The 26,513-nt window shown below is 28.1% G+C and overlaps 3 protein-coding genes across 3 annotated transcripts; all 3 read right to left on the minus strand.

The window, feature by feature from the left end:
* Window positions 1–255: 255 nt before the first annotated feature.
* LOC122506782 lies at window positions 256–2,291 on the minus strand. The gene is made up of 7 exons (XM_043619097.1): window positions 2,120–2,291; window positions 1,891–2,013; window positions 1,710–1,820; window positions 1,317–1,532; window positions 996–1,206; window positions 756–916; window positions 256–388 (listed from the first exon to the last, which is right to left on the minus strand). Exons 2-7 carry the CDS (start codon window positions 1,947–1,949, stop codon window positions 256–258), a joined length of 891 nt encoding a protein of 296 aa, XP_043475032.1. The 5' UTR covers window positions 1,950–2,013; window positions 2,120–2,291.
* On the minus strand, window positions 2,116–5,181 carry LOC122506783. The gene is made up of 3 exons (XM_043619098.1): window positions 4,961–5,181; window positions 4,500–4,625; window positions 2,116–2,245 (listed from the first exon to the last, which is right to left on the minus strand). The coding sequence occupies exons 1-3, from the start codon at window positions 5,179–5,181 to the stop codon at window positions 2,116–2,118; spliced, it is 477 nt and encodes a 158-aa protein (XP_043475033.1).
* Window positions 5,182–15,137: 9,956 nt separating this feature from the next.
* LOC122506784 lies at window positions 15,138–16,100 on the minus strand. Its single transcript, XM_043619100.1, has one exon. It carries the CDS (start codon window positions 16,098–16,100, stop codon window positions 15,138–15,140), a length of 963 nt encoding a protein of 320 aa, XP_043475035.1.
* Window positions 16,101–26,513: the final 10,413 nt, after the last annotated feature.

Here is a 26,513-nt window from a genome sequence, read left to right on the forward strand (position 1 = left end):
CCGAATATTATTGTGGGGTATTAAAATAACTAGAATTTAAAGTTTATAATTAGTGAAATAAGAAGAATAATATTTACAAAGTATAAAAAGATAATTTATTAGTAATGGTTTCTATATATTACTAAAATAAAATACAAAAGAAGCGAAGCAACATTATAAACGAAAATGAATAATTTTCTTGATATTTTATATAACAAACAAATATTTAAATCACGAATTTGACAACATTAATATTAAAAAAGTTCCAATGATTAATCAAAAATTCTCGTCTTCTTCATAATCGAATGAATCCATTTCTTCATCTTCATCTTCCACATCTGCTTCTGAACCATCATTGCTTGCTTCTGGTTCTAATAAAGCACTTATATTCTCTATTGCTTTTTCTACTCTTTTCTCAAGGTCGTGGTTAGGAATTTTTTTTAATTTGTTACGACACCTTTGTTTTGCACTTTTCAGTACTCCTAACATAGCTTCTTTATATGCTGCCTTACTATCCGGTCCAGTAAATAAGGGGCAGTTCACAGCAGCTTCTGTAAAATATTCATTAAATAAAAAATGAGAATTCCGCTAAGATAAAAGGAAGTTTTAAAACTTTGCACATTGATGTTTTTTCACTGACATCTTAATTAAAACTTTATCCAGAATATTAACAAATCTTGTGTAGTATTACAATATAAAGAACTAATTTCAATGAGAAAAAATTTCAGCCAAATAAAAAGAAAATATTGTGTTGAATAAAAAATATAAAAACTTACGAAAAAAAAATATTAGAAATCCTTGTGTCCCCAAACTTTTCAGTGTCTTTCTGCTTCTGCCACGTGAAATTTAAGACCAATTCATCGGTCATTACTTGACGGAGTGCACAACTCAAGAATTCTTTTAAACTTGTACCACCTAATTGTATTAAATGGTCATGCTAAAAATTGTATAAGACAAATCAGCAAATGAAACTTTTAATTTTCGATAAATGGAAGTTTCTGTATTTATTGACTTACCACTTTTTGTCGTTCGGGTTTACTTGTTATTTCCTCTAAATTAGAGAACTGCTCTACAGTGCTAAGAGGAAAACCGTCTAAGTGCTGATATAATTTATTAGCCAGCTGTTCAGTACTAAAGCGTGACCTCAATAGTTGAAGGATTTCTTTATTTTGATTAAAAATCTCATCGCTCTTTTGACGAATTTCATCTACACTCGATTGCAGGACCCTTTTAAAAAATATTTTAATACAAAACAGTTAAAAATCAATAAAAATGTAAGGAAATTAAATGTTTACAAAATTTTATGTTTTAAAACAAGTTATAAAATTTATACTAACTGCAAATGTCTGGAAATTTCACCAAAACCTTCAAATGTTCCTGACGGAATGCTTAAAATAGGCAAATCCACGAAAGTTTCAGTTCTATTGCTGGTTTCAGAGAAGTTGGAAGCAAACATTAAAGGTTTCCTCAAATTATTATTAAACGATTCTTCAGACCCTTCCGAATTTGTTGTTCCATTCGGTGGAAACTGTGGTGCCTTAGAAGAACCAGCTCTAAGTTTTGAATCAAAAATTTCAGAATTCTTTACTTGCGACCTTATAATATTAAATTTATTGATAGCCTTAGGAAAAGAAAGTTCCAAAAACTATTTTATTTGTAGTTTATTTCAAAATAAAATATCAGTTCTTTCGGATTTAAAATAATTTAAAAAGATTTAAAGATTAACTTACATATTATGGGAATTTTTCTTATTCAATTTGTCAGGTATTTTACCAGAGTTGGAATTAACAGAATTGGGTATTATTAATTCAGCATTAGCAGAAGAATTCTCACCGGAAGTCCTAAAAAATATCGAATTGTAATTAGTTTAAATTAACTATTTACGAAAATGAAAAAAGTAAATTCACTCACAAATTATCAGTCTTTGTCTCATTTAATTTTGATATTTCATTTCCTGAGTAGCCAACCATTTGTGAATTATCTGAACTTGTAGCTGTTAAGTCATCAACAATACCAAAATCTTTTCCTTGAGACCTTACAAATAAATAATATTGAGTTATATAATTATAGTTCACTTTATAAGAGTTTATAGTAAATTATAACGTAAAATGCAAAAATGAAATAAGATAAGTCCACTTACAAATTATCAATTTCTTTTTGGTTTGACTGATTTGATTTTCCTTTAGAGACATGAAGCAATGATGAATTGTTGGAACCAGTTGTAATTACAGGATTAACAAGAGCAGGAGAATTTTTTTCACCAGATCTGGAAAAAGAATCAACATATATTTTGAAATCTACAGTTTAATGTATCTAAAACAATTCTGAGTATACATTTTGGGGTATACATATAAATATTCTTCTTTTTGGTTGATAAAAATTTTTCAATAATAAAGCAGAAAGTATAAAAAAGAAATAAAAGGTAAATTGAGGAAACTCAGAATAATATTTTGAAAAGATCAATTATTTTTTCACGGTTTAACAGCTAAGGAAAGCAAAAAAAACATTTCTTTGAATCTGCAGATCAATAATTATATAAAACATTTTGTATTATATACCTAACACTACAAGTAATATTGAGTTATATAATTATACATCACTTTCAGCGTGGTTACAAGATTGAGTTTATAAAGGGCTTATCGGGTTAAGTGTGCAAAAACTGCCCCTGCATCTATTTTTCTCAAATTTGGCCCATATATTACTATCCATATGACTATAACTTTCTGTAATTTTGAACTTGAAATTCGCTTTTTTGGGGGAGTTATGGAGGGGGAACGAAAAAACAAAAAACTTATATTTCTCGAAAACTACTGAATCGATTTTAATGAAATTTAAATATGTTTTAAATGTGGACAAGATAATTCTAGAAAAAAAAATCAAAATTTTTCTTTCAAAAAAAATTTTTTGAGGGTTAGTTTTGAAGTTATCACTGTAATTTTTATAGAAAATAGTACCGTATAATGTCCCCTTTGACACATATGTACCCTACCCGGTACATTTTTATGTTTTATGTAAATGGTTAATTAATTATTCATTTATTTAATTACAAATTAATACTCAGTGATTTGCTGAATACAAGTCTGAAATCGATGTAAAAAAAAATTATTTCCAAAAAGAAAACCAAAAATTTTTATTTTTGCATTTAAAATTTTTTTCTTTTTGGATCATTGAAGCGGTGCATCAAACTTTTTTTATTTAACTTGTTTAACAGTCTTACTTTTTAAAAAATAATGGCCTAGATGATTTTAGAGTGCGACACGGTATGATAACTAAAAAAATCCTAAAATTTGATTTTAAAATTTTTTTATTTGTCTGAAAAATATTGTTTTATATCAACTTCAGATTTGTATTTAGCAACCTCAATAACCCCACTATTAATAAGTTGCAAAAAACTTTGAAGGATTTTTTAAAATTAACCATTTACATACCACATAAAAATGTACCGGGTAGGGTTTTTGAGTTATTTATCGTGACACACTTTGAAATCATGTCGGGAAAAATTTTTTATTAAGTAGATCACATAAGAGAATGAAATGAGAAAATACATAACAAATATCACATATTTAAATTTCATTAAAATCGATTTAGTAGTTTTCGAGAAAAATAAGTTTTTTGTTTTTTTGTTCCCCCTTCATAACTGCCCCAAAAAAGCGAATTTCGAGTTCCAAATTGCAGAAAGTTATAGTCATATGGATAGTAATATATGGGCCAAATTTGAGAAAAATAGATGCAGGGGCAGTTTTTGCACAATTAACCCCCTAAGCTCTATCCCTAACAATTTACTGACATTAAAATTATTTTCTCTGACAAAATTCTGACTAATGAAACTTAATAATTTCTAAAAATTACAAATATTACCCTTCCTGGATTCAATTATTTCGAATTTAAATTTAATTTAATCTAAATTTCATCTCCAAATAAATTATTTTAAATAATTTTAATTTCATAATTCAATTAATTTTTAAAGTTTCCAATTAAAATTCTTGAAAAGTTGATTTTTAAAAATTCTACCAAAATACTTTAAGTTATTAAGATGATGAAAAAAATCGATCACTTCGAGTCAGGATCGAGTCAGAATTTTTTTCATCATCTTAATAATTTGTAGACCGAGTGATAGAATCATTACTATATATAAAATACTTTAAAAAAAATAATTCTTTTCAATTAAATTTTACAAAATCGTTTCAATTGTATATTTCGAAAAATTTAAGTAGAAATATGATTCAAAAATAATGTTTGAGATATTTCTTTAGTTATTTTTCGCACTATAAAAATCGAAATGAGTTGTAACTCATTTAGTACTAAAAATATGATATTTTGTTGCAATATTTGGAGGAAAGATCAAGAAAGTCACAATTTTTAATAGTAAGTCGAAAAAATCTCAATTTTCTAAATTTCCCAGCAAAAAATTTTGTTGTATTAACATTTTTCGGATTTTACTGACATGTGGTTACTCTGACTTTTTAAGGGTTTATAGCAAATAGTGTAGCATAAAAATAAAATAAGTTCAGTCCACTTACGAATGATCAATTTTTTTTTGTTTCGACTGGTTTGATTTTCCTTTAGAAACATGAAGCAATGATGAATTGTTGGAACCAGTTGTAATTCCAGGATTAACAAGAGCAGGAGAATTTTTTTCACCGGATCTGGAAAAAGAATCAACATATATTTTGAAATCTACAGTTTAATGTATCTAAAATAATTCTGGGTATACATTATGGGGTATACATATAAATATTCTTCTTTTTGGTTGATAAAAATTTTTCAATAATAAAGCAGAAAGCATAAAAAAGAAATAAAAGGTAAATTGAGGAAACTCAGAATAATATTTTGAAAAGATCAATTATTTTTTCACGGTTTAACAGCTAAGGAAAACAAAGCATAACCCAAAGAAGAGAAATAGATAAGTTAGGAAGGAATTTTTAATATTAACTTATTTTGCTTTGTGAGATATAATAAAATGAATGTCAAAATAACTTACATATTTGTAGTATCTCTTAACTGAAATTGTACTGCAAGATTCTTTAAAACCTTCATTTTTTCATCTAATGAAGATGATTTCTTAGACTTTTTTATGGTTAATTTATCCTCGGAAGTGCTCAAAATATTTTTTGGAGTTGTTATGTTTCTTCCTTTACTTGATACTCTCGATTGATTTTTTGAAAACATTTTACGCTTCTTCGCTTCCTTGGCATTTTCCATGATCTGTACAATTATAAAAACTTAAATAAAATGGATTATTTTTTAATAAAATCGTAATTGCAGAACAAAAATTCCAACACTTTAATGTTAAATGCTAGCGAAAATATAAATATTAAAACTAAAAATAGAAAACCATGTACAGGGCTCGAACCAGTGAAAGTATTTAAAAATACGGACTTTACGGACCAAAAATGACAAAATTACGGACCATTTACGGAACAATTACTGACAAAAATATATAAGAGAACATTTAACTTAAAACTATAAATTAGATTTTTTCATAATTAAAAAACATGAAGATATCGAAAACTCCGAGTCTTCAACTCGGAGCGATCGATTACTTCATGTTTTATAATACTTAAACAGCATGTGCCTGTTACAGAAATCAATGTTAATTTTTTCGACCACTTTTCTCTTAAAATATTAAATAAATTAAGCTAGTTTTTTGTGAATAACTCTGAAATATAATAAAGAAGAGCAGCGATGTGCAAAAGTTTTAATAATTCTAAAATAAATTATAAAAAAATACTTTGAAATCGGAAAAGACGAGAAATTGATTAAAAGTGATTTTGAGAACTGATAATTTTAAAGTTATTTTTTAATAAATAATTTTAAAAATATTAAAACTTTTTCACATCACTGCCCTTCTTTATGATATTTTAGAGTTATTCACAAAAAACTAGCTTAATTTATTTAATATTTTAAGAGAAAAGTGGTCGAAAAAATTAACATTGAATTCTGTAACAATCACATGCTGTTAAACATAGTGATAAAATCATTATCAAATTCAATTATTATTTTCAAGAATTTTTAACTAAAATTTTTCTTAAAATCGATTATTTTTAATAATTTTCGAAGAAGTTCTTTGACAATTTTTAAATTCATTTCTTTACAATATTCAATTTTACGAAATTTAAATTCTTTGTAAATTCTTCAATTAAAAATATGTATTAGAAAATAAATACTAATACTTTTAATATTCAATTCTAATCTACAATTTTAACTGAAATGCATTTTTAAATCAATTTTTATGAGAAAATTCTACAAGAATTTCATTATTTAAATACAAAAAAAACAATTTCTTGAAAATTTATTGAATAATTACATATGTTTCTTAAAATTGAATTCTTTTAAAGAATTGTATCAATCAATTTTCAAATAATTTGAATTCTTTTGCAAAATTTTATTAAAATAGTAGATATTAAAAATAATAAAATTAGGGAAAATTTTTGAAAATAATTGCAATTTTGCCAAGAAATTTATTAAATTTTTTGAAAATAATTCAATTTTAGAGAAGAATTTTATTATTTATAAAGATAATTGATAATTTTCGCAAAGAATTGCATTAAAAGTTTTGAATGGAATAATTTTATTCTTTAAAGAAATTTAATTGAAAATTTATTAAAAATAATATTTAAATTCTAATAAATAAATTGTAGCAAATGTTATTAGAATAATTAAATTTCTTTGATAAATTTTAATACAATTTTTAAGAATAATTACATTTTTCGAGGAATTCGATTAAAATTGTATTAAAAATAATTGAAATTCTGCATTTAGCTTTATTATTTATAATTGAATTCCTAATAAGAATTTTATTATTTGACAAAAAAATTAAATAATTGTAAAAATTTTATTATTTATGAAAATAATTGAATATTGAATATTTATTGAAGAAATTTGTAAATAATGAAATTCCTGTAAAATTTTTATTATTTTTTGAAAATAATTCAAGGTTTGTGTAGAATTTTATTAGATTTTTTTTTAAATAATTGAATTATTTTAGAAAAATTTATTAGAATAGTATAGATACCTATTAAAAATCATTGAATTGATGAAAAATGTTGAAAATAATTAAAATTTTCCCAAGAATTTTATTAAATTTTTTGAAAATAATTGATATTTCGGAGAAGAATTTAATTATTTCTAAAGATAATTGAAATTTTGACGAGAATTTTTCAAAATTTTTGAACATAATTGAATTTTTGCGAAGAATTTTATTACTTTTTAAAATAATTGAATTCCTTCAATCATTTGTAATTTCTCTAAAATTATCCAAATTATATCGTATAATTTACGTACTTTACGGACCTTTTTTCAAAAAAACAGACTTTTACTAACTTCAAGCAAAGTTACGGACTTTTACGGGATTTACGGACTTAGTTCGAGCCCTGCATGTAATAAAGTACATGAATTGTTAAGGTTTAACATATTTTTTCAAATTATTTAATTAAAAATATTTGATATTAGAATTAAAATGTAAATTGTGTTATTAAATGCGGTTGTTGCTTAAAATCAATCGTATGACTATTACTCAACTGCTAAATACTAATTTAAATCGTTTTTTGAATACTATGATTTTAAAAAAACAAAGCTACACAAGCCCGAAATTAATTTTTAATCAAAAACTTACATGTGACTTATAAAATATCCATCTTTAAAAGATAAATTTTGATGAATTTAATTTCGGTTTAACAATGAGCAACATATCCATTCATTTTCAAGTGCTTGCTCTTCCTGACCTTCAACCTCGCTCCAATAAGGCATTCTATAACACTTGTCTTTGACGTTGTTTAAGGATACACATTCAACTATATTTGATAAAAACGAACAATGGTAAACCCCTACAACATCTGAAGTGACTCCAACATCGTATAATGAATTTTTTCTACGAAATGCTTCAAACATTAAGAAAAATTCTTCATCTACTTTTAAAATGTTTCTTATCATTCCTACTCTTGTGTCTTGAAGAATGCAGCAACTATCACGTTCGTTTGTGGCAAATGTGAGTTCTCCAATTTCCAACTTTTGAAATTGTTGACATCCATTGGCAGGAATGTTTTCAGGAATTGGGCCTTCTGCATGAGGCAATGATGGTCTTACGTGGATATTAATAACCGGAGCAGTTAAATTTAAATCGTTTAATTCTTTCGATCTTTTATAGTACTGTTCAAGTGGAAGACCTGGTTTTCGAATTAGCTTACGAAACTCAGGCATACTATTTTCGTACGCGAATGCACTGAACGACTCTAAATCCCCAAGATTTTCCACGTCAGAGACAAGATGAAGTAAACAATGTATATTATAGGATAAGAATTGTAATCCATAGATTTCTTCACACAATGTGACGTAAGTTTCCAATGCCTTCTGACAAAACGATAGCTTCTCAGGGGACGTTGCCTTAGAAACTAGTAGGCGTGAGACGACGTGAAGCAACAGGAAATGTTGATAAGGATCATCCTCGAAAACATTCTTGAATATAGATGGAGCAATATAAAGAGCTATTTGTCTAAATTCTGTTGCTTTAAAAGCAGAAAAAGCACTCATTTTTTGAGGTCTGCGGTTGAAGTCAGAAGGACAAAACATTGCAAGGTTCAACATTCTGGAATTAACAATTTCCATCTTCCTAACACTCATTCTTCGGAGTTTGAATTTTCCATATATATTCGCTGATATCGCTTTCTTTACATTTCCAAGCCAAAGGGAATGCATTGCTTCGAACGGTACTCGTGTTACTAAGTCTAATAATTCATGCAGAGGACTTCTTCCTACATGATGATCTTCGTCTATCATATTTCTGTATTCATCGTTGCTCCGTAATTGATGCGTTGTTCCTTCAAAAATTTCCCTGTCCATATAACGTCGACCTTCAACTTTGCATTTAGAACAAGGTTTGCTTGAATTATGTCCAGCATGACTCAAAGCAAACGCTCTAGCAGGGGCATCGGCAATGAAACAATGAATCGTCAAAAAAATTCTTCTGCCTTCAATAAGAATACCATTATTTCGCACTTCAGAAACTTCACGAACAAACTGTTCAAAAAATTCAAACACGTTAGATGGCTTATGATCACCAAGAAAAATTCCTGCTATCATAGGTCTTTTATCTTCAATATTCAGAACTCTGTACTGAATGGGCCAAAACTGCTTCGAACCTTTATTAACTTTAGCACCATCAGTACTAAAATCAATTATTATGCTATCTGGTAACATATTTGCAGGAATTTGTTTTAGTTTTTTCATTAGAGTCAATTTGAATCCAACGTGTAAATATTCTCCACCTGATATGTTCTGAATAACTCCATTAGCAATAGTTGTAGGAGTCCCTAAGATGGTTCTTGCATCTTGAGGAAGACAATTTAAATGAAAAGGGAATTCTCTTAAAGTTCTTAGAATTGTTTTAATTTGAGTATGTTTCAAATTAGTAACTAAAAAAGCATTCTTAAGAGCCTTTTTTTTAATCTCATCTATATGAATAGGGGGAGGAAGAGGTGGTTGATCTGCGTCATCGTTATCTTCGGAATTTGTTTCGAAGTCCAAATTTTCTTCCATTTGTTCTGCAGGTTCCAGCAAAAATGCCTCTTCTTCTTCTTCTCCTTCAGCAGCACTACTTCCTTCGCTAGATGAAATCATCTCTACATCGGACACTTCTATGTCATCAGAATCAGTATAATGAGTTTCGATGTCTTCGTGTGGAATATTCGCTTGGTCATGAAATGCTTCGTTTTCTGAAGACGAATTAGATTGATCTGCATTCTGCTGAGAGTCCAAATCATTTATACAGGATCGAGCCATGTTTAAACGCCTTCTCTTTTGACTCTGGCTTAGAGCCACAAATAGTTTGTGTTTCCCTTTGTCCATGGTCTCTATTATCCTGCAGTTATATGATTACAAAGTTATTTTTGTGAATAAAATAAGACAAAAAAAATTTTTTTGCAACACTAACCTGTAAAATTGAATTTTACACACAGAAAACTGTGTGTAAAGTACTTCTTTTTATAGCGGTGTGTAAAGTGTTACTTTACACACCGCTAGCAGTGTGTAAAGTGAATTCCAGTGTGTAAAGTGATTTTCAGTGCGTAAAAAGGTTACTTTACGCATTCTTGTGACTGTTTGATGAGAAACAATGAAATAATGCTTTTAATTAACAATTTACAATCACATTTTTTTATTTTAGCTTCTAGAATACTTCATTTAACAGTTCCCCACTACACCTAAAGTTACAGTAATATTAGCAATATTGCTGCAAGTATAGTTGTTTTAGTGTTGCAAAAAATTTTGTATGGCACTCGTGCGTAAATCAGATTATACTTGTGTGACTTGCAGCACTCGCCTTCGGCTCGAGCTGCAAACGTCACACTCATATAATCAACGATTTTACGCACTTGTATCATAAATAACTATTTTTAAATACTCAGACAATGATATAAACGAAAAATCAGTAAGGAAACTATAAAATAAAATTTAGGTGGTAGTTAAACACAATCGAACTTGACATGCACAATTTTTTCCACAAGACTAAACTTCGTCAAAAAAGAGAAAGATAAATAGAAGCCTCATAACATCCTTTTGATAGTAAGAGAAAAAACATTTTCAAAGAATATGAAAAAACAAAAAAAACGTTAAACTTTCTGAATTAAATTCAAAAGTCTTCCAGATGAGATCTACGATTTTAAATAAAACTCAACCCTAAAGCACTGCAAAAACTCAAAAATATTCTTAAAACTTTATTGTATATACATACACATTTTTTTGCATTTTTACATATTCATTGACGTTTTCTCATTAGGAAAACTTAATGTGCAGTATTTTCAGCGATTTTCAGCAGAAAAAAGATAATTATGTCGATTTTAAATGAATTTTAAAAAGGGCTTAACTTTGTAAAAATATTTCGATTTAGGGTGTTTCTACGTTCACGCTGTCAGTGGTTTGAAAATTACAAAAGTGGATGGTTGGTGAGTTAAATGGTGAATTTTTATTGGCTAAACTCTAAATTGATGTGCTCTCATTTGATCTTTATATATTTTAATTAGTCTAAATTTAAATCAATTTCAATTAGTGACCGAATTTTTGCTTTCGAAATAGTAAAATTCTACTAATTTATTAGTAAAATGTATTAATTCGAAAGCAAAATGTCAGTCACAAACAAAATAGAATGGCTAAAATAGTGATATCGTATCAGTAACAAATCCAACAATACAATATGGCTGTTTTAGCCAGAACTCACACAGTAATCAAGAATAATTTCTTTCAGTGTATGCAGCATGTAAAAACCAGAGTGGGACCTTGGAAATTTGTCAAGAAAATAATAATTTAGCACTATTTTATAAGGAAAATGATGATAAATTGTTATATTCTTGAAAAATTTCCAAGGTCCCACTCTGGTTTTTACATGGTGCATACGAAAAAAGGTAAGCTTTCGATTGGGATAGGTTAGAAAAAAATTTTTAAAATATATTTTGAGCTCGTGAAAAAACCTTTCAAAATCACTATTCACACTTGTAATTTGATTAATTTTACTTATCAATTTAATAAATCAAAAAAAATATATTTTCAAAAAAGTCAAAATTTTGAAACTCTGTAACTCAAAAAATATTTTATTAAATTCAATAATTTTTTATATCTACACTTCTACTAATAATAGTAACATTTTAGCAAAGTTTCAAAAAAATTCATTTTTTGACCTGGGCAGTTGAGAAATTTTGCCCCATATATCAAATTTCTAAAGGACAAATATTTAAACGTTTTCTTATGTAAAATAATACCTATTTCTCATGAAAAACAACTAGACTCAAAATAATTTTTTCAGAAAATTTTACAAGTATTATACTTTTCAAACTTTGATAAAACAATTTTCAAATAAAGTTTTATAAATTTGTTGTTAGAAACAATAATGGATTAAGGTTATATTAATAGGTGGATCCATGGAAACAAGAGTAATTGAAAATTTTGGCTGTTGACTAAATTTTTAAACTTTCAATATTGTTAGGATATATATGTAATAACATGCAGAGATTTTATTTAGTAAACTAAAACTTCTTTTTTGAACTTTTTGTTATTAGGGTATAACGCAATATATTTGATCAAATATAATGAAAAATAATAATAAAATAAATAATTATATAATAAAATAAAAATTTCAATTGAAAGCGAATCCCCTTTTAAACAGGTGACATTGTAAAGCTATTTTTAAATAATTATTTCTCGTATTTAATAAACAAAAATTAAATTACTATTAGTGATTTTTATAGGCTCCTGAAATTTACATCGATACTCAGAATCGAAATATAATTTTTCTTATCTTTATTGATAAAATTTTAACTAATTTAACTTCTTTTAATCCCCTAGAAAGTAAAAAAATTTTAAAGAACTTTTTTATCTTTAAACTGTAGGAAAATCACGTAATGTTTTTCGGTTTAGCGCAAAACATGTTTTTCGATGCTGAGCAACTTCAGGGACTTATTTTGATAAAAAATTTTCTGAACTTTACAAAATCAACATGAATTTTTAAAAACTAACAAAAATCATGTAAAAATTAAGTATAAAATTATTTTGAATCAGAAAAATATGTTTTTTTAAGTATGATGTTTGTATAAATTTATTAACCAAAATATAAAAAATTGTTTTTTATACGAAAACATAAATATTTAAAACCTTGAAGAGACATTTAAAAAAATTTTAATTTTTAAATTTCAAAATCATAAAATTTACAAGTTTTACGCACTTAAACCTCTGACATGCCTGTGAAATTAATTAATTTCTTAAATTCCCCTAAATTGTCCATTATAATTAATAATATTTTCACTAAATACAAATGGAATATTTAAGCTTTTATTTTAAAAAGAAGTATAAAAAACGGTAGTTTTATTATAAATAAGATAAAAAATTATTTAAAAACAACCTCACAGTAACAATTGTTGATGAGGAGTGTTGTTTTCAATTAAAATTAATTGCCTAGTATGTAATTTATTCTTAGATTGATAGATGGAAAAATAAACACATAAATACCGAAACAATAGCTTTTTTAAATACCAATTTTACTTAAAAAATATTTTATAAACAGAGCGATATTAAAAACATTTAAAAATTGTTAATATTATAAAATTTCCAAAGGGAAAGTGTCAACAACAAAAATGTTACAAATTATCAAAATAGGTTAAGTGTCAATGCGCAAAGAAAGTAATTAAAAATATTAAACAGTAAAATCATAAATCAGTATCAAATGTACTTACCGAAGTTTTAAAAAATTCTTATCTGTTTTTCCACAAATCAAGTAAAAATAATTGTGGATATAACCAAGAATAAAACTTCTGATGCAAACGATGCGAAAGATTAAAACACATGTAACTATGTAAGTATGTACAATGAAGCGCATTGGCCACCGCCGCCGCCGCTGTTGAGAGTCGATTTCGATGGATCGACTCGATATATCGATATTTTGCGATTCGAGATACCGGTTTTTTAAACTAAAAAAAACTCTAAACACTGTAATAATTAACGTTGTCAATTTTTACAAACTTTTACATTTATGCTAAATATTTTATACACTAGTTTTTATTATTAATATAATTTAATTAAAATATAAAAATTAAATTAGGAATTATTTTTAATAAAAGCTGAATTATTTATTGTATCTTATATTATTTACATATACACATAATTATGTGTATATGTAAATAATATAAGATACAATAAGTAATACACATTATTATGGGTATATGTAAATAATATAAGATACAATAAATAATTCAGCTTTCATTAAAAATAATTCCTAATTTAATTTTTATATTTTAATTAAATTATATTAATAATAAAAACTGGTGTATAAAATATTTAGCATAAATTTAAAAGTTTGTAAAAATTAGTTAACTAATAATTTATAATAAAAATAATATATACTGCTTATTTAATTATAAAATATTATTATTTTTATTTAATTATAAATATAAAAATTACATTATTTTTAATAATATAATTACGGTATTTATTGTATATAATATACTTACATATAGCTAATAATGTATTTATTTATAATTAAAAAGATATTGTTTATTTATTAAAAAGTTGGAAGCAATGAATTCTATCAAATTGCCCGACTAGATCGGGCACACGATCTGTATAATGAAGAAACGTATATTCCAGCAGATTGTAAGCCTGCTTGGTCCTCTAACATTCGGCTGGCAAAAGTGCTGCGTTATAGCAGGCACACGGTCCGGCGCCCGCTACGTGCCGGGCGTGCCAGACACAATTGTTATCTGGGGTAGTATAGTCAATTAGTACTAGAGAAAATTGTTATGGAAAGAAATGTCATTATATTTATTTATTTATATTCTATTTACTTATTGTTTTATCCTAGCATGTAAGAAAGGAAGTAATTGTTGAAAGTGTTTTTAAGTTTACATAAAAAGTTTATTTTTAAAACATATTAAAATTACAAGACTGCACGATTAATTTTTGGGCCAGCGATGTTAGTATTTCGGCGGTAATTTCTAGACTGACTAAAGCTTGAAGTACGTGTCCTCAGGTAATCGGTTTTCACCAACTTACATTTGGCAATGTCGCATTTTGAAATTATCATTTTGAAAAAATACAAACTTGGCAACGTAGCATACAAAAATGAGTTTTTGTAAGAGAAAAAAAGGGTCTAACAAACTATTGGACGGAGTGGTAGGTAATAAACGAAGTACAAATTGTAAAAAGCAATTAAGACTAATCCTCAATAGATCTCAACCTTCGCAATAAAAGGCCAGATGTAAAAATCCTGATCAGTCTGTTTCGGATTATAGTAATAAATGAATGGTTTGACAAAAATAATAAAATAGGTATACATTTATAATATTTATTTAGGTATCTTTAGAATTTAAGTTTTTAAGAAGGTATATTTTACCCTTGAAGTGAAAGTTATTTTACAATAAACATGAATTTAATAAACGTGAAGATTTTTATAAAACAAAAATATAATATTAATATTAATTTATTTTCTAAAAGATAACGACATAACATACCGGCCCCCTTGAACGACTTACGTTCGAAACGAATTATTAAATTTAATTACATTAATATATAATAATAATTTAACCTGATAAGCACATTAATTATAGTTCTTTTATCAAGTTTAATAAATTGTCTGTAGTAATAACACTAATCATTGTCCTTGATAATACACTTTATGATCTTTAATCAATTGGAAGAGGATACAAATTTCGCAACGCGCGTTTGTAAACTCCGGATGCACTTTTTATTGTTACTGTTCTCACAATCCCATCGTCTCCAGGATGAAGTTCGATAATACGCGCTAATTTCCATTTCATTGGCGGAAGGTCGTCATCCTTGACCATTACCATAGTACCTAATTTTATGTTGGTTTGATCAGTTTGCGATTGCCACTTACTACGAGACAACAGTTCATTGATATACTCCTTATGCCACCTGCTCCAAAAATGTTGCCTCATTTGTTGCGCTAATTCCCAGCAACTATGACGATTGGTTAGAATGTTGCGTAGATCATGTTGAGGTAAGCTCGTCAAAGAGTTTCCAATTGAAAAATGACCAGGTGTTAAAGGAAGTAAATCATTTGGATCTGAGGAAAGTGGAGTCAATGGTCTGGAATTAAGGATTGCTTCGATTTCAACGACATATGTATGAAGTTGCTCATAAGTTAATAACGAGTTTCCTGCAATACGTGTAAAATGTGATTTAAATGACTTTACCGCTGCTTCCCATAACCCACCGAAATGTGGAGCTCTCGGTGGAATAAAATGCCAGCTGATTCCTTTTTCAGAAAGATAAGCTTGTATATTGCTGTTTCTCGTAACTGAATCAATTTCTTTAAATAGTTCTTTTAATGTCGAGTTAGCACCAACAAAATTAGTTCCATTATCGGAATGAATTGACCTTGATAAACATCGACGTGAGAAAAAACGTTTAAGACAAGCGAGGAATGCTTCTGTACTCAAATCATTAGCTAATTCTAAATTAACAGCTCTGGTCGCAAGACATACGAAAACACAAACGTAGGTTTTAATTTTAGTTCTATTACTGTGGCGGTGCTCTTTTGTAAAAAAGGGACCGCAAAAATCAACTCCCACCTGAAGAAAAGGACGGGAAAATGAAGTTCTTTCTTTTGGCAAATTTCCCATAAGATATGTAATTTCACGTGGCTTTACACATTGTCGAATAATATTTCTAACCGTGCTACGACTATTTATCAGCCAATATTGTTAACGAATTCCATATAATGTACTTGTAATACCAGCATGCATTCGGTTTTTGTGCTCGTCTCTAATTATTAAATTAGTCACGTGATTATTTTTTGGTAAAATTGCCGGAAATTTTTGTGATTCAGGTATGTCTGCATGTACCAATCTTCCCCCCACCTTAATGATACCATTTTCTAAAAAAGGGTTTAGATTAAAAAGACAACTTGTTTTTGATACAAGTCGATTGTTACTTAAATCATGAAATTCACGAGGGAAAGAATTTAATTGAATCAATTTTAAAATCGTTTCAAGAGCAGAATCCTTTTCTTCTTGAGAAATTGATCCTGTCCATCTTGATTTTTTGTTTTTTATTTTGAGATTGGAAATAAACCGTTGACAATATGCAACAACATTTTTAAGCGTTTTCATATTGTCAAATTTTGTTAACAATGGAAGATCTGCTTGAGTGATTTTTAAAGATAAAATAGGTTTTATTTCGCGATTTTCAATTATAGTTTGCGATCGGAATTCATAATAAGGCCAAGTCTCTTTGTTCTCAGATAACCAAGAGGGACCTTGGACCCATAGAGAAGTTTTTGCAAAATCAGTAACATTTTGACCTCGAGAAATGAAGTCAGCTGGGTTGTTTAGCTACGAACATGTCGCCATGAAGAAATCTGAGTTTTGGATTGAATCTGTGAAACTTTATTGGCCACAAACGTTTTTAAAGTATGGGGAGGAGTTTGAATCCAGTTTAAAACAATGGTTGAATCCAACCATAAAATTGTTTTAGAAAATTCGAGTTTTAAAGCGCGAGCGGTGGTATCACATAGTTTAGATAATAAATCAGCACCACGAAGTTCTAGTCGAGGAAGAGTAGTGGTTTTAAGAGGAGCGACGCGAGATTTAGAGCAAATAAGTGATGAATAATGTTTATTTTCATCGTCAGTTCCGCGAAGATAGAGGCATGCTCCATATGCTTTTTCACTAGCATCACAAAACCCATGCAATTGCAATTCTTTTGATTTTTCAAGTGTAATACACCTGTTAAATTCAATACCTTGAAGTGATATTAATTGATTTTTATAATCTAACCACACCCTTTCTGCTTCTACAGGAATTGGATCGTCCCAATTTAATTGATATTTCCATAACTGTTGAATTAGAATTTTACCTACAACAACAACTGGGCCTAAAAACCTAAAGGATCAAACAGTTTTGAACATTCAGAAAGAATTAATCGTTTCGTTTCTGGTTTGTTAGAGTTTGACAAATTTACAGAATAAAAGATTGAATCTTTTTTATGATTCCAATCGAGTCCGAGTGCCTTGACAGTGTCTGATTGATCAAGAGACATAAACTCGTCATTGCAATTAGAAGAAAAATTTTCACACAATTCTGGACAATTAGAGACCCATTTTCGCAAATTAAACCCCCCTCTCGCGAGAAGTTGAATTAAATCATCTCGAAGTTGACGTGTCTTTTAAAAACTTTCACCTCCGGTCATTACATCATCGACATAGAAATCTTCTTTTACTACTTCTGCTGCGAGTGGAAATGATTCTTTTTCGTCATCAGCCAATTGATGTATCGAGAAAAAATCATTTTGAATCGTTGGACCTAATAATAAACAATCATTTAGAGAGACTCCGGTCGAACTTTTTGCAAAACCATCGGAAACAACTCTAGTTTTAGTGGTGAGACTCGTTTCCTTTTTTACTGCATGGTGAGAAAGATAGAAACCAGACTTTGAATCGTCCCGACCTTTAATTGGGGACATATGACCTTTGTCAATATAATCTTGCATACAATTAGAATATTGGATTTTAAGATCAGGATCTTTCAAAAACCTTCTTTCTAAAGCGTGAAAGCGTTGAGACGCGGTATTACGAGTATCTCCTAACGAATCTATTTTATCATTGAACGCGAGCCGAACAGCAAATCTACCTGTAGTATCCCTAGAAAAGTTTTCTTTATAATGACATTCTGCAGCCTTTTCTTTCTCGGACCGAGGCTTAACAATAGGTTCTTCTCCTAATTCCCATAAAATAGGTAGTTGTTCGTACTTAATTAAATTGCAAATGATTGAATTCGATCGAGGTGAAACACAACTACCAGCAAAGATCCAACCCAATTCGGTTTCTTGAAAGAGAGCTGACTGACCTTCGACGCGAATTTGACTTGCACATAACAGGTCATAGAAATATTCAGGACCTATCAATATATCAATTTCAGCTGGTTCATAGAATAAAGGATCGGCTAAAAAGATTTTATTAGGGACCTTTATCGAATTTCTGTTAATTGATAATGACGGCATTTTTCTGAGATTTCGTTAAAGATTAAAAAAGACATATCAAACTCACGATTTTCGTATCTTGATTTTATTTTTGTTGAAGTACTAAATTTAATCTCGGAGCGAAGATTTTCTACACCTTTCAATTTAATATCAGTCTTTCTTTTTGATAAGCCTAATAAATTTGCAAATCTTTCAGTTATCGAATTGCATTGAGAACAAGAATCTAACAATGCACGACAGGGTCGATATTTTCCTTTACTGTCTAATATATTGACCAATGCAGTACCTAAAACAATTTGGGACCGATTTTTCCCCTGATAACTAATTAATGAAGTGGTAGTGGTAGAAGGAGAAGATTCTTCCTTTGATTCCGATTGACTTGCATTTTCCCTTGTGAAATACAAGAGAATATTGTAAGGTTTTTGACAAAGATTTCGTCGATGTTCCTTGGTTTTATGATTTGCGAGAAAACAGTTGTGACATATTGACGCATTTTTTACAACCTTGTAACGTTCTTTTTCAGACAATTGTAGAAATTTATCACATTTTGAAAGAGAATGTGAATTTGATCACATCGGACAAAGAGCTTGTCCATTCGAGGATTTAGTTTCTACCGTGTTAGATAAACAAGTTTGATTATGCGAATTATTTGAACGCGAATTAATCCCCTTTTTTGTGGTTGAAAATGTTGTTTATTTTCGGATTTGTGAAATGACTGTGTAGCTTCTATAAGAACCCGACGTTCTAGAAATGAAATCATTTCAGCTAATGTGGGAAGTTTGGTACTTTTAATTGTCTCTTCCCATTTTTCCCGATTGTAATTATTTAATTTGTCACTAATAATATAAATGAGCACTAAATCCCAATGCTCGACAGGTACTTCTAGAGCTTTAAGTGCTCGGACATGTTTTTGAAAATTATATAACAATGTGCGAATGGAATATTCTTTCGAAATACTTTTCATTTTAAACAAAGCTTCAATGTGACATTCTACGATAAATCTCCGATTATAAAAACGTGTTTTTAATAATTCCCAAGCGATTTCGTAATTGTCGCTTGTGGTTTCGATAGAAGCGATCACTTCTGATGCATCGCCCTTTAAACAAGATTTTAAATAATGAAATTTATGTATAGTTGGTATTGTAGGATTATCATGACATAAGGATTTAAAAGTGTCATGAAAAGCTAACCATGTGTCAAATCCACCGTAAAAAGTGGGAGCTTCAAGTTTTGGGAGTTGGAATCCCGAATAAAAGAGATTTGAGGACGATGAATTCGAATTTATTTCATTGTTCCGTCCTGTTGTTCCAGATGGGGAGTCTGTCGATAAAGTTTCAGTTAAAGGAACTGTTTGAGGAGTATTTGATAGAACTTGATTGTTTCCTGTGAAAGTATTAATATATTTTTTAAATAATCCATGAATCGCGTGAAATCTTTCTTCAAAATAAGTTCTTTCACATTCAGGATTTTCAAAGTCTTCCTCGCTAGTTAAAACGCTATCTAGTTGAGTTTGAATCAAATCGAACTTGTCCCATAATTCTAGATGCTTTTTTAAACGAAAATCTAAATTAAGAGCAGAAAGATCAGATTGATCCTTAATAGAAGCAAAAAATTTTTCTGAAACCGTCAGCTGACGTTTTAAACTACCGCGTTGTAACTTTAAGCTTGCTTCGTCGACCATTTTGTCTAATTGTTATTATATTAATGTTATATTAAAATTTATACATTAATCATTGAAATCGTGGGATAAATTAAAGGATTAAGAAATTCAGGAAAGTTGGATCACTCCAGACTTACTCAATGTTGATTTCGATGATTCGCCTCGATAATATCCTTATTGCAACCAAAGAGCTCCGCCATTGATACCGGAAAAGAGCAGGTCTTCTGGATGTAGTAAAATTGTCGTTTCGTATAATTAGCGTTGACAATTTTTAAATTCAATATAAAAAGTTCAAAATTTGAGTCTAGAATACACTTAAAGCGAGTCTTGATTTAATTTAATGCTAGTTAGTCTTTTCTCATTTTATGACCAAATTGCTGTTAATTGATTTATCACTTTGATCTTATTGAAATTGTCGAATGTATTATAAAGGACCACATCCGAACTATCAAGATATACAGTTCAAAGTCTTGTGATTTATCAAAAATGCGTTAAAGGTCGGAAGAATAAAACTTCACTTGCACGAATATAACTGCCCTTCATTCAACTGTGTTTGATGATAAACGTCGTAGTAATTGATTGTGAGTTTTGTTCGAAGAATTAAACTTCACACTGAACAGTATCATTAATAATGATGTAAATTACTTCACGCGACACTATCGTAAATTGTTTCCTTCAATTCTGTAAAATTCCAAATTCTGGAAACAATTTCAGATGAACACTTGCTGTGAGATAAAGACAACTGCTTTTAAAATCAACACTTTATAGGATTGATTTAAAACAATCCGGCTCGAAGGACCATGTTTTATCCTAGCATGTAATAAAGGAAGTAATTGTTGAAGGTGTTTTTAAGTTTACATAAAAAGTTTATTTTTAAAACATATTAAAACTACAAGACACACTTATATTTTTTTATTTAGGACAGGGAAAAATCATACAACGATTTTTTCGAAAAATTCTAAATTTCGTCGAACTAAGAAAACTAAAAATCATGAAAATTCTAACTTTTTCAGAACAGGCAATTTTTTTTAAAACAAAATTTATTTTTCCAGCCTACTGGAGGGAAAAAACACTTTTTAAAAGTTGCAAGGATGGAGGAAAGAAATTTGACCATCTTCTGAAGCAAATTTTTATATTCCTTGAACTTAGTTAGCAAAAGGAAAAAAATACGAAAATTTTTTATCCCATCAACAAACGTTTTTCTAGTTTCGTAAACAGTAGAGAAAGACTTTGTAAAAGGTTAAAGAAAGATGCAACGCAATCAAAAAAATTACTAAAAAAATTTTTAAATTCGATGAACTTATAGCCAAAAACAAATACGAAAATTACAAATTCTTAAGGATAAGAAATTTTTTTCTCTATCAGCAAAGGTTTTTCTAGTTTTGTAGCAAGTTGCAAAAGATTTTTCAAAAGGTTTGAGAAGGGAGCAAAGAAATCGGAAGATTTTCTAAAAAAATTTTGACATTCGATGAAGTTAGCCAATAAAATACAAAATTCCAAATTTTTAAAGACAGGAAATTTTTGTTTCGATCAACTAAGGATTTTCTAGATTCGTATTAAGTAATATAAGATTTTTCAAAAGGTTTGAGGAGGGAGCAAAGAAATCCGAAGATTTTCTAAAGCAGTTTTGACATTTGATGAACTTAGGCAACAAAAATACGAAAATTCAAATTTTTTAAAGACAGGAAATACATAGGTATTTGCTTTCTATTTGCAGAATACCTGTTTTCTACAGTAATATACGCAACAAAAACAATGAGTATTGGGGATGCAGGTCTTTTTCCCAGATTGAAAAGAGCATAACGACTATTAATTCACAACTAAAGAATTGCAAGTTTCACTAATTTCATTTGAAACGAATTGTAAATTGAACGAAATTCGTTGCTTCTGAAATGACATTTAACCTAATGTGAATGTAAACAAATCATATTTATAATGAATTATAATAATCAATACTTTTAAATTACTGTGATTCGTGTCAGTTTTATTATTTACACTAGGGTCAAAAAGTTTCAGTACATTTGTACTGATTACTGTTAAGTGCTAGCTTCACTTAAAATTCAAATATTTCTGTAAAAATATGGATGTAAGAGCTATCAAAGTAGGATCATTTTGAAGTTCAATAAATTTAGAGTCAAATAGGCTAAGATAAAACCAATTTAATAGTGTAAATTTAAAAAATAAAATTCTTTAAAGTTAGAGATTTTTTGTGAAAATTGTGATTTTGAAATCTGGAATTCAAGCGTACGCCAATTGAAGAAAATTTTTTTTTAAGTTTTGATAGTTGCACAATAGAAAGTACAAATTTCATTCTTTAATTCTAGACCAAAATCATTCTCATATATTAAGTATTTTCTTCAAATGCTATAAAAATAATGGTGTATTCCACGTCAGTTCAACACAAAAAATTTTATTAGGTTTTGGGATTCGGTTGAAATTGGGTAGATTATATCCTCTGGTGGTAATAAATAAAATCCCTAAGCGATTTTAAAAAATTCCAAAAATTGGCGGACATATTGGATTTTTAATTTTTTTGTACTTTTTTTTGAAAAATATATATCTCTGCTTGTTCTTAACGGATTTTAGTTTATGACCTCTTAAATTGTTCGTATTGAAATATACTTTTATTTAAAAAATTAAAATTAAAAAAATTATTTAAATTTTTTGTTTAAAAAATTAATTTAATTTTTTGAAAAGCCATAGAAAAAATATGCTACCTTCAATTTTGATCATTTTTTTACCATTTGTAGCCATAAATGTGTTGAACTTGTCCTAAAATTTTCATCGTGGGACAGCCAGTAGTTTTTGAGAAAAAAAATAAAACGTAAATCCTCGCATAGCGCTGTAGCGCTCAGTTTTAATGCCGCACGATTGTAAATGGAATTTTAATGAAAGTACGAGTTTTTATTAACCCTAGAACTAAAATATGATTTTTTATAGACTAACGAAAAACTGGGGTGGTTTGGTACCCCAGATTTGAAACAATTGTAAAAGTTTTCCTTTTTTGTAATTTTTTTAATTTGTCAACAATGTGGCTAATTTAAAAAAAATTAAACGGATTTTAAAAGGTAAATAGAGACAATTTTATTTTGATTAAGGCAACTTGAAAATTTAAATATTATTTACAATATATACAAATGTTAAATGATTTTAAAATAGAATCAAAATCATTTATTACAAAGGAGGTTTCTATTTTTTACGGGGGAGTTTCCGAGGTCTTACAGTTTTTCTTTATTTACCTTTTAAAATCCGTTTAATTTTTTCAAATTAGCCACATTGTTGACAAATTAAAAAAATTACAAAAAAGGAAAACTTTTACAATTGTTTCAAATCTGGGGTACCAAACCACCCCAGTTTTTCGTTAGTCTATAAAAAAATCATATTTTAGTTCTAGGGTTAATAAAAACTCGTACTTTCATTAAAATTCCATTTACCATCGTGCGGCATTAAAACTGAGCGCTACAGCGCTATGCGAGGATTTACGTTTTATTTTTTTTCTCAAAAACTACTGGCTGTCCCACGATGAAAATTTCAGGACAAGTTCAACACATTTATGGCTACAAATGGTAAAAAAATGATCAAAATTGAAGGTAGCATATTTTTTCTATGGCTTTTCAAAAAATTAAATTAATTTTTTAAACAAAAAATTTAAATAATTTTTTTAATTTTAATTTTTGAAATAAAAGTATATTTCAATACGAACAATTTAAGAGGTCATAAACTAAAATCCGTTAAGAACAAGCAGAGATATATATTTTTCAAAAAAAAGTACAAAAAAATTAAAAATCCAATATGTCCGCCAATTTTTGAAATTTTTTAAAATCGCTTGGGGATTTTATTTATTACCACCAGAGGATATAATCTACCCAATTTTAACCGAATCCCAAAACCTAATAAAATTTTTTGTGTTGAACTGACGTGGAATACACCTTTACATTATTCAAATTTAATAAAAATTATTCTTAATCAATTGCAAAATATTTTTAAAAAAATTGAAATATTTTAACAACTAAGAAATAAATTGTACAGAATTTGGAAAAACGATACAAATAGTTTACAAGGACAAATAAAAAACATAAATTTTAAAGAAATTACCAGTATAATTCAATGGTTTAAATTTTATTGCTCTTCTACATGATTGTCGGCTTACATGGAATTTTCTAAATTTTAGAACTTATTTCATGATTAAATTCAGGGTGGTCGCAAGTCAAGAATACACTGGGGTCAAAAAGTTTCAGTACATTTGTACTGATTACTGTTAAGTGCTCGCTTCACTTAAGATTCAAATATTTCTGTGAAAATAGATGTAAGAGCTATCAAAGTAGGATCATTTTAAAGGTCAGTAAATTTAGAGTCAAGTAGGCTAAGATATAACCAATTTAATAGTGTAAATATTAAAAATAAAATTCTTTAAAGTTAGAGATTTTTTGTGAAAATTGCGATTTTTAAATCTGGAATTCAAGCGTACGCCAATTGAAGAAATTTTTTTTTAAGTTTTGATAGTTGCACAATAGAAAGTACAAATTTCATTCTTTAATTCTAGACCAAAATCATTCACATATATTAAGTATTTTCTTCAAATTCTACAAAAATAATATCTCTTGCTCTAAATTTTTTGAAGAATATAAATTGCAAATTCGTCGTTTTCATTCACTTGTTCTATCAAATAACCACACTTTTGAAAAATATAGAACCTCTTCATCATAGGAAATTTTTAAGTTATTTACATGAAATTTTACACATTTTAAATTTATTATTATTCTTTATTTTCATTCTAGGTGTCAATTTTTTTATTTTTCAATAAAAAAAGGTGCATATTTTTCAAATGTGTGGTTAATAGAAAAAACAAGTGAACGAAAACGACGAATTAGCAATTAATATTCTTTGAAAAATTTCGAGAGAAAGGGAAATTATTTTTATAGAATTTCAAGAAAATACTTAATATATGTGAATTATTTTGGTCTAGAATTAAAGAATGGAATTTGTACTTGATATTGTGCAACTATCAAATCTTAAAAAATATTTCCTTTAATTGGCGTGCGCTTGAATTCTAGATTTCAAAATCGCATTGTTCACGAAAAATCTCTAACTTTAAAGAATTATATTTTCAATATTTACAGTATTGAATTGGTTATATCTTAGCCTGTTTGACTCAAAATTTATTGAACTTTAAAATGATCCTAGTTTGATAGCTCTAACATCTACTTTTGCAGAAATATTTGAATTTGAAGTGAAGTGAGCATTTAAAAGTAATCAGTACAAATGTACTGAAACTTTTTGACCCCAGTGTATGTAACAAAATTTTTTAATCTTATAAATTTCTAGTTTTATAAAGTAGATTAAATATAAGTGTAGTTTTAAATAAATTAGTTTCTTTAGAATACATATTTAAAATAATAATTTTGTAAACGAATCAATAATAAATATTATTTTCGAATATTTAAATGTTTATTATTGCGAATTTTCTTAATGGAGTAATATTTATTGATACAATTTCAATTTTTGTTAGGTAACCCTGCTAAAAATAAAATCAGGAATAAAGAGAAAACGTCGGAAATTTGGATGTTTTGTGACTACTTTGACGTTTCCTGAAGCTTTTGGTTAATTCTGACTAAAGGATTTTTTATGCTCCTGTTAAATCCTGATGTTTATGGATTGCGATTATTGAGCATTGAAATCTTTTTTTTTTATTTACAGCCCCTCACCAAAATATAGTATAACTTGAAATTTGTGCGTAGCCCTTTTTTCACAATAGAATCACGGGTCTATTGTTACGAGGTTCGGGTCTCCAACCAAATTTTTATTGCTCAAAAGTTTTGCAATTTTAAAGTTTCAAGTAAAATGAATATAAATTCAAAATCTAGAAATCTCCACAATTACAAATATCTAGAATTTATTATAAAAAACATTTTTTAAGAATACTGTGACGTATCTAGAAAACCGTAATTGATAAATAAAAAAGGATATCATTTTTGAATTTAAGTTCTAAAGGATATATTGCATACATAATAAGAGCATATTGTTAGATGAATTCTAAGTCAATGAAAAACAAGTATAATGTTTAAATAAATATGAATATAAACAAATAAAAAGATTTCCCTTCAATTCTATGACGGTCAGTTGACCTTTTTCCAGGTAAAAAGGGTGTCGACTTTGTATAAAAAACCTGACTACTTTTGAAGCTTTCTGATTAAACATGACTCAAGTCTGACGTTCTGTGGCTGCAATCGTAACAAATGCAGCCTAAAATCATCAGAGATTCTGACTAAATTTCTGTCGTTTTGGGATTTTATTTTTAGTAGGGAATAATGAAAGTAATTTTAAAATGCTGAATTAAATAAAGATTTCAAATTTAATTTTAAAGAAATTTGAATTAACTTAATTATAGTTGACACTG

The sequence above is a fragment of the Leptopilina heterotoma genome, unplaced genomic scaffold (genome assembly GCF_015476425.1).
Source record: "Leptopilina heterotoma isolate Lh14 unplaced genomic scaffold, ASM1547642v1 Lhet_430, whole genome shotgun sequence".
NCBI lineage: Eukaryota > Metazoa > Arthropoda > Insecta > Hymenoptera > Figitidae > Leptopilina > Leptopilina heterotoma.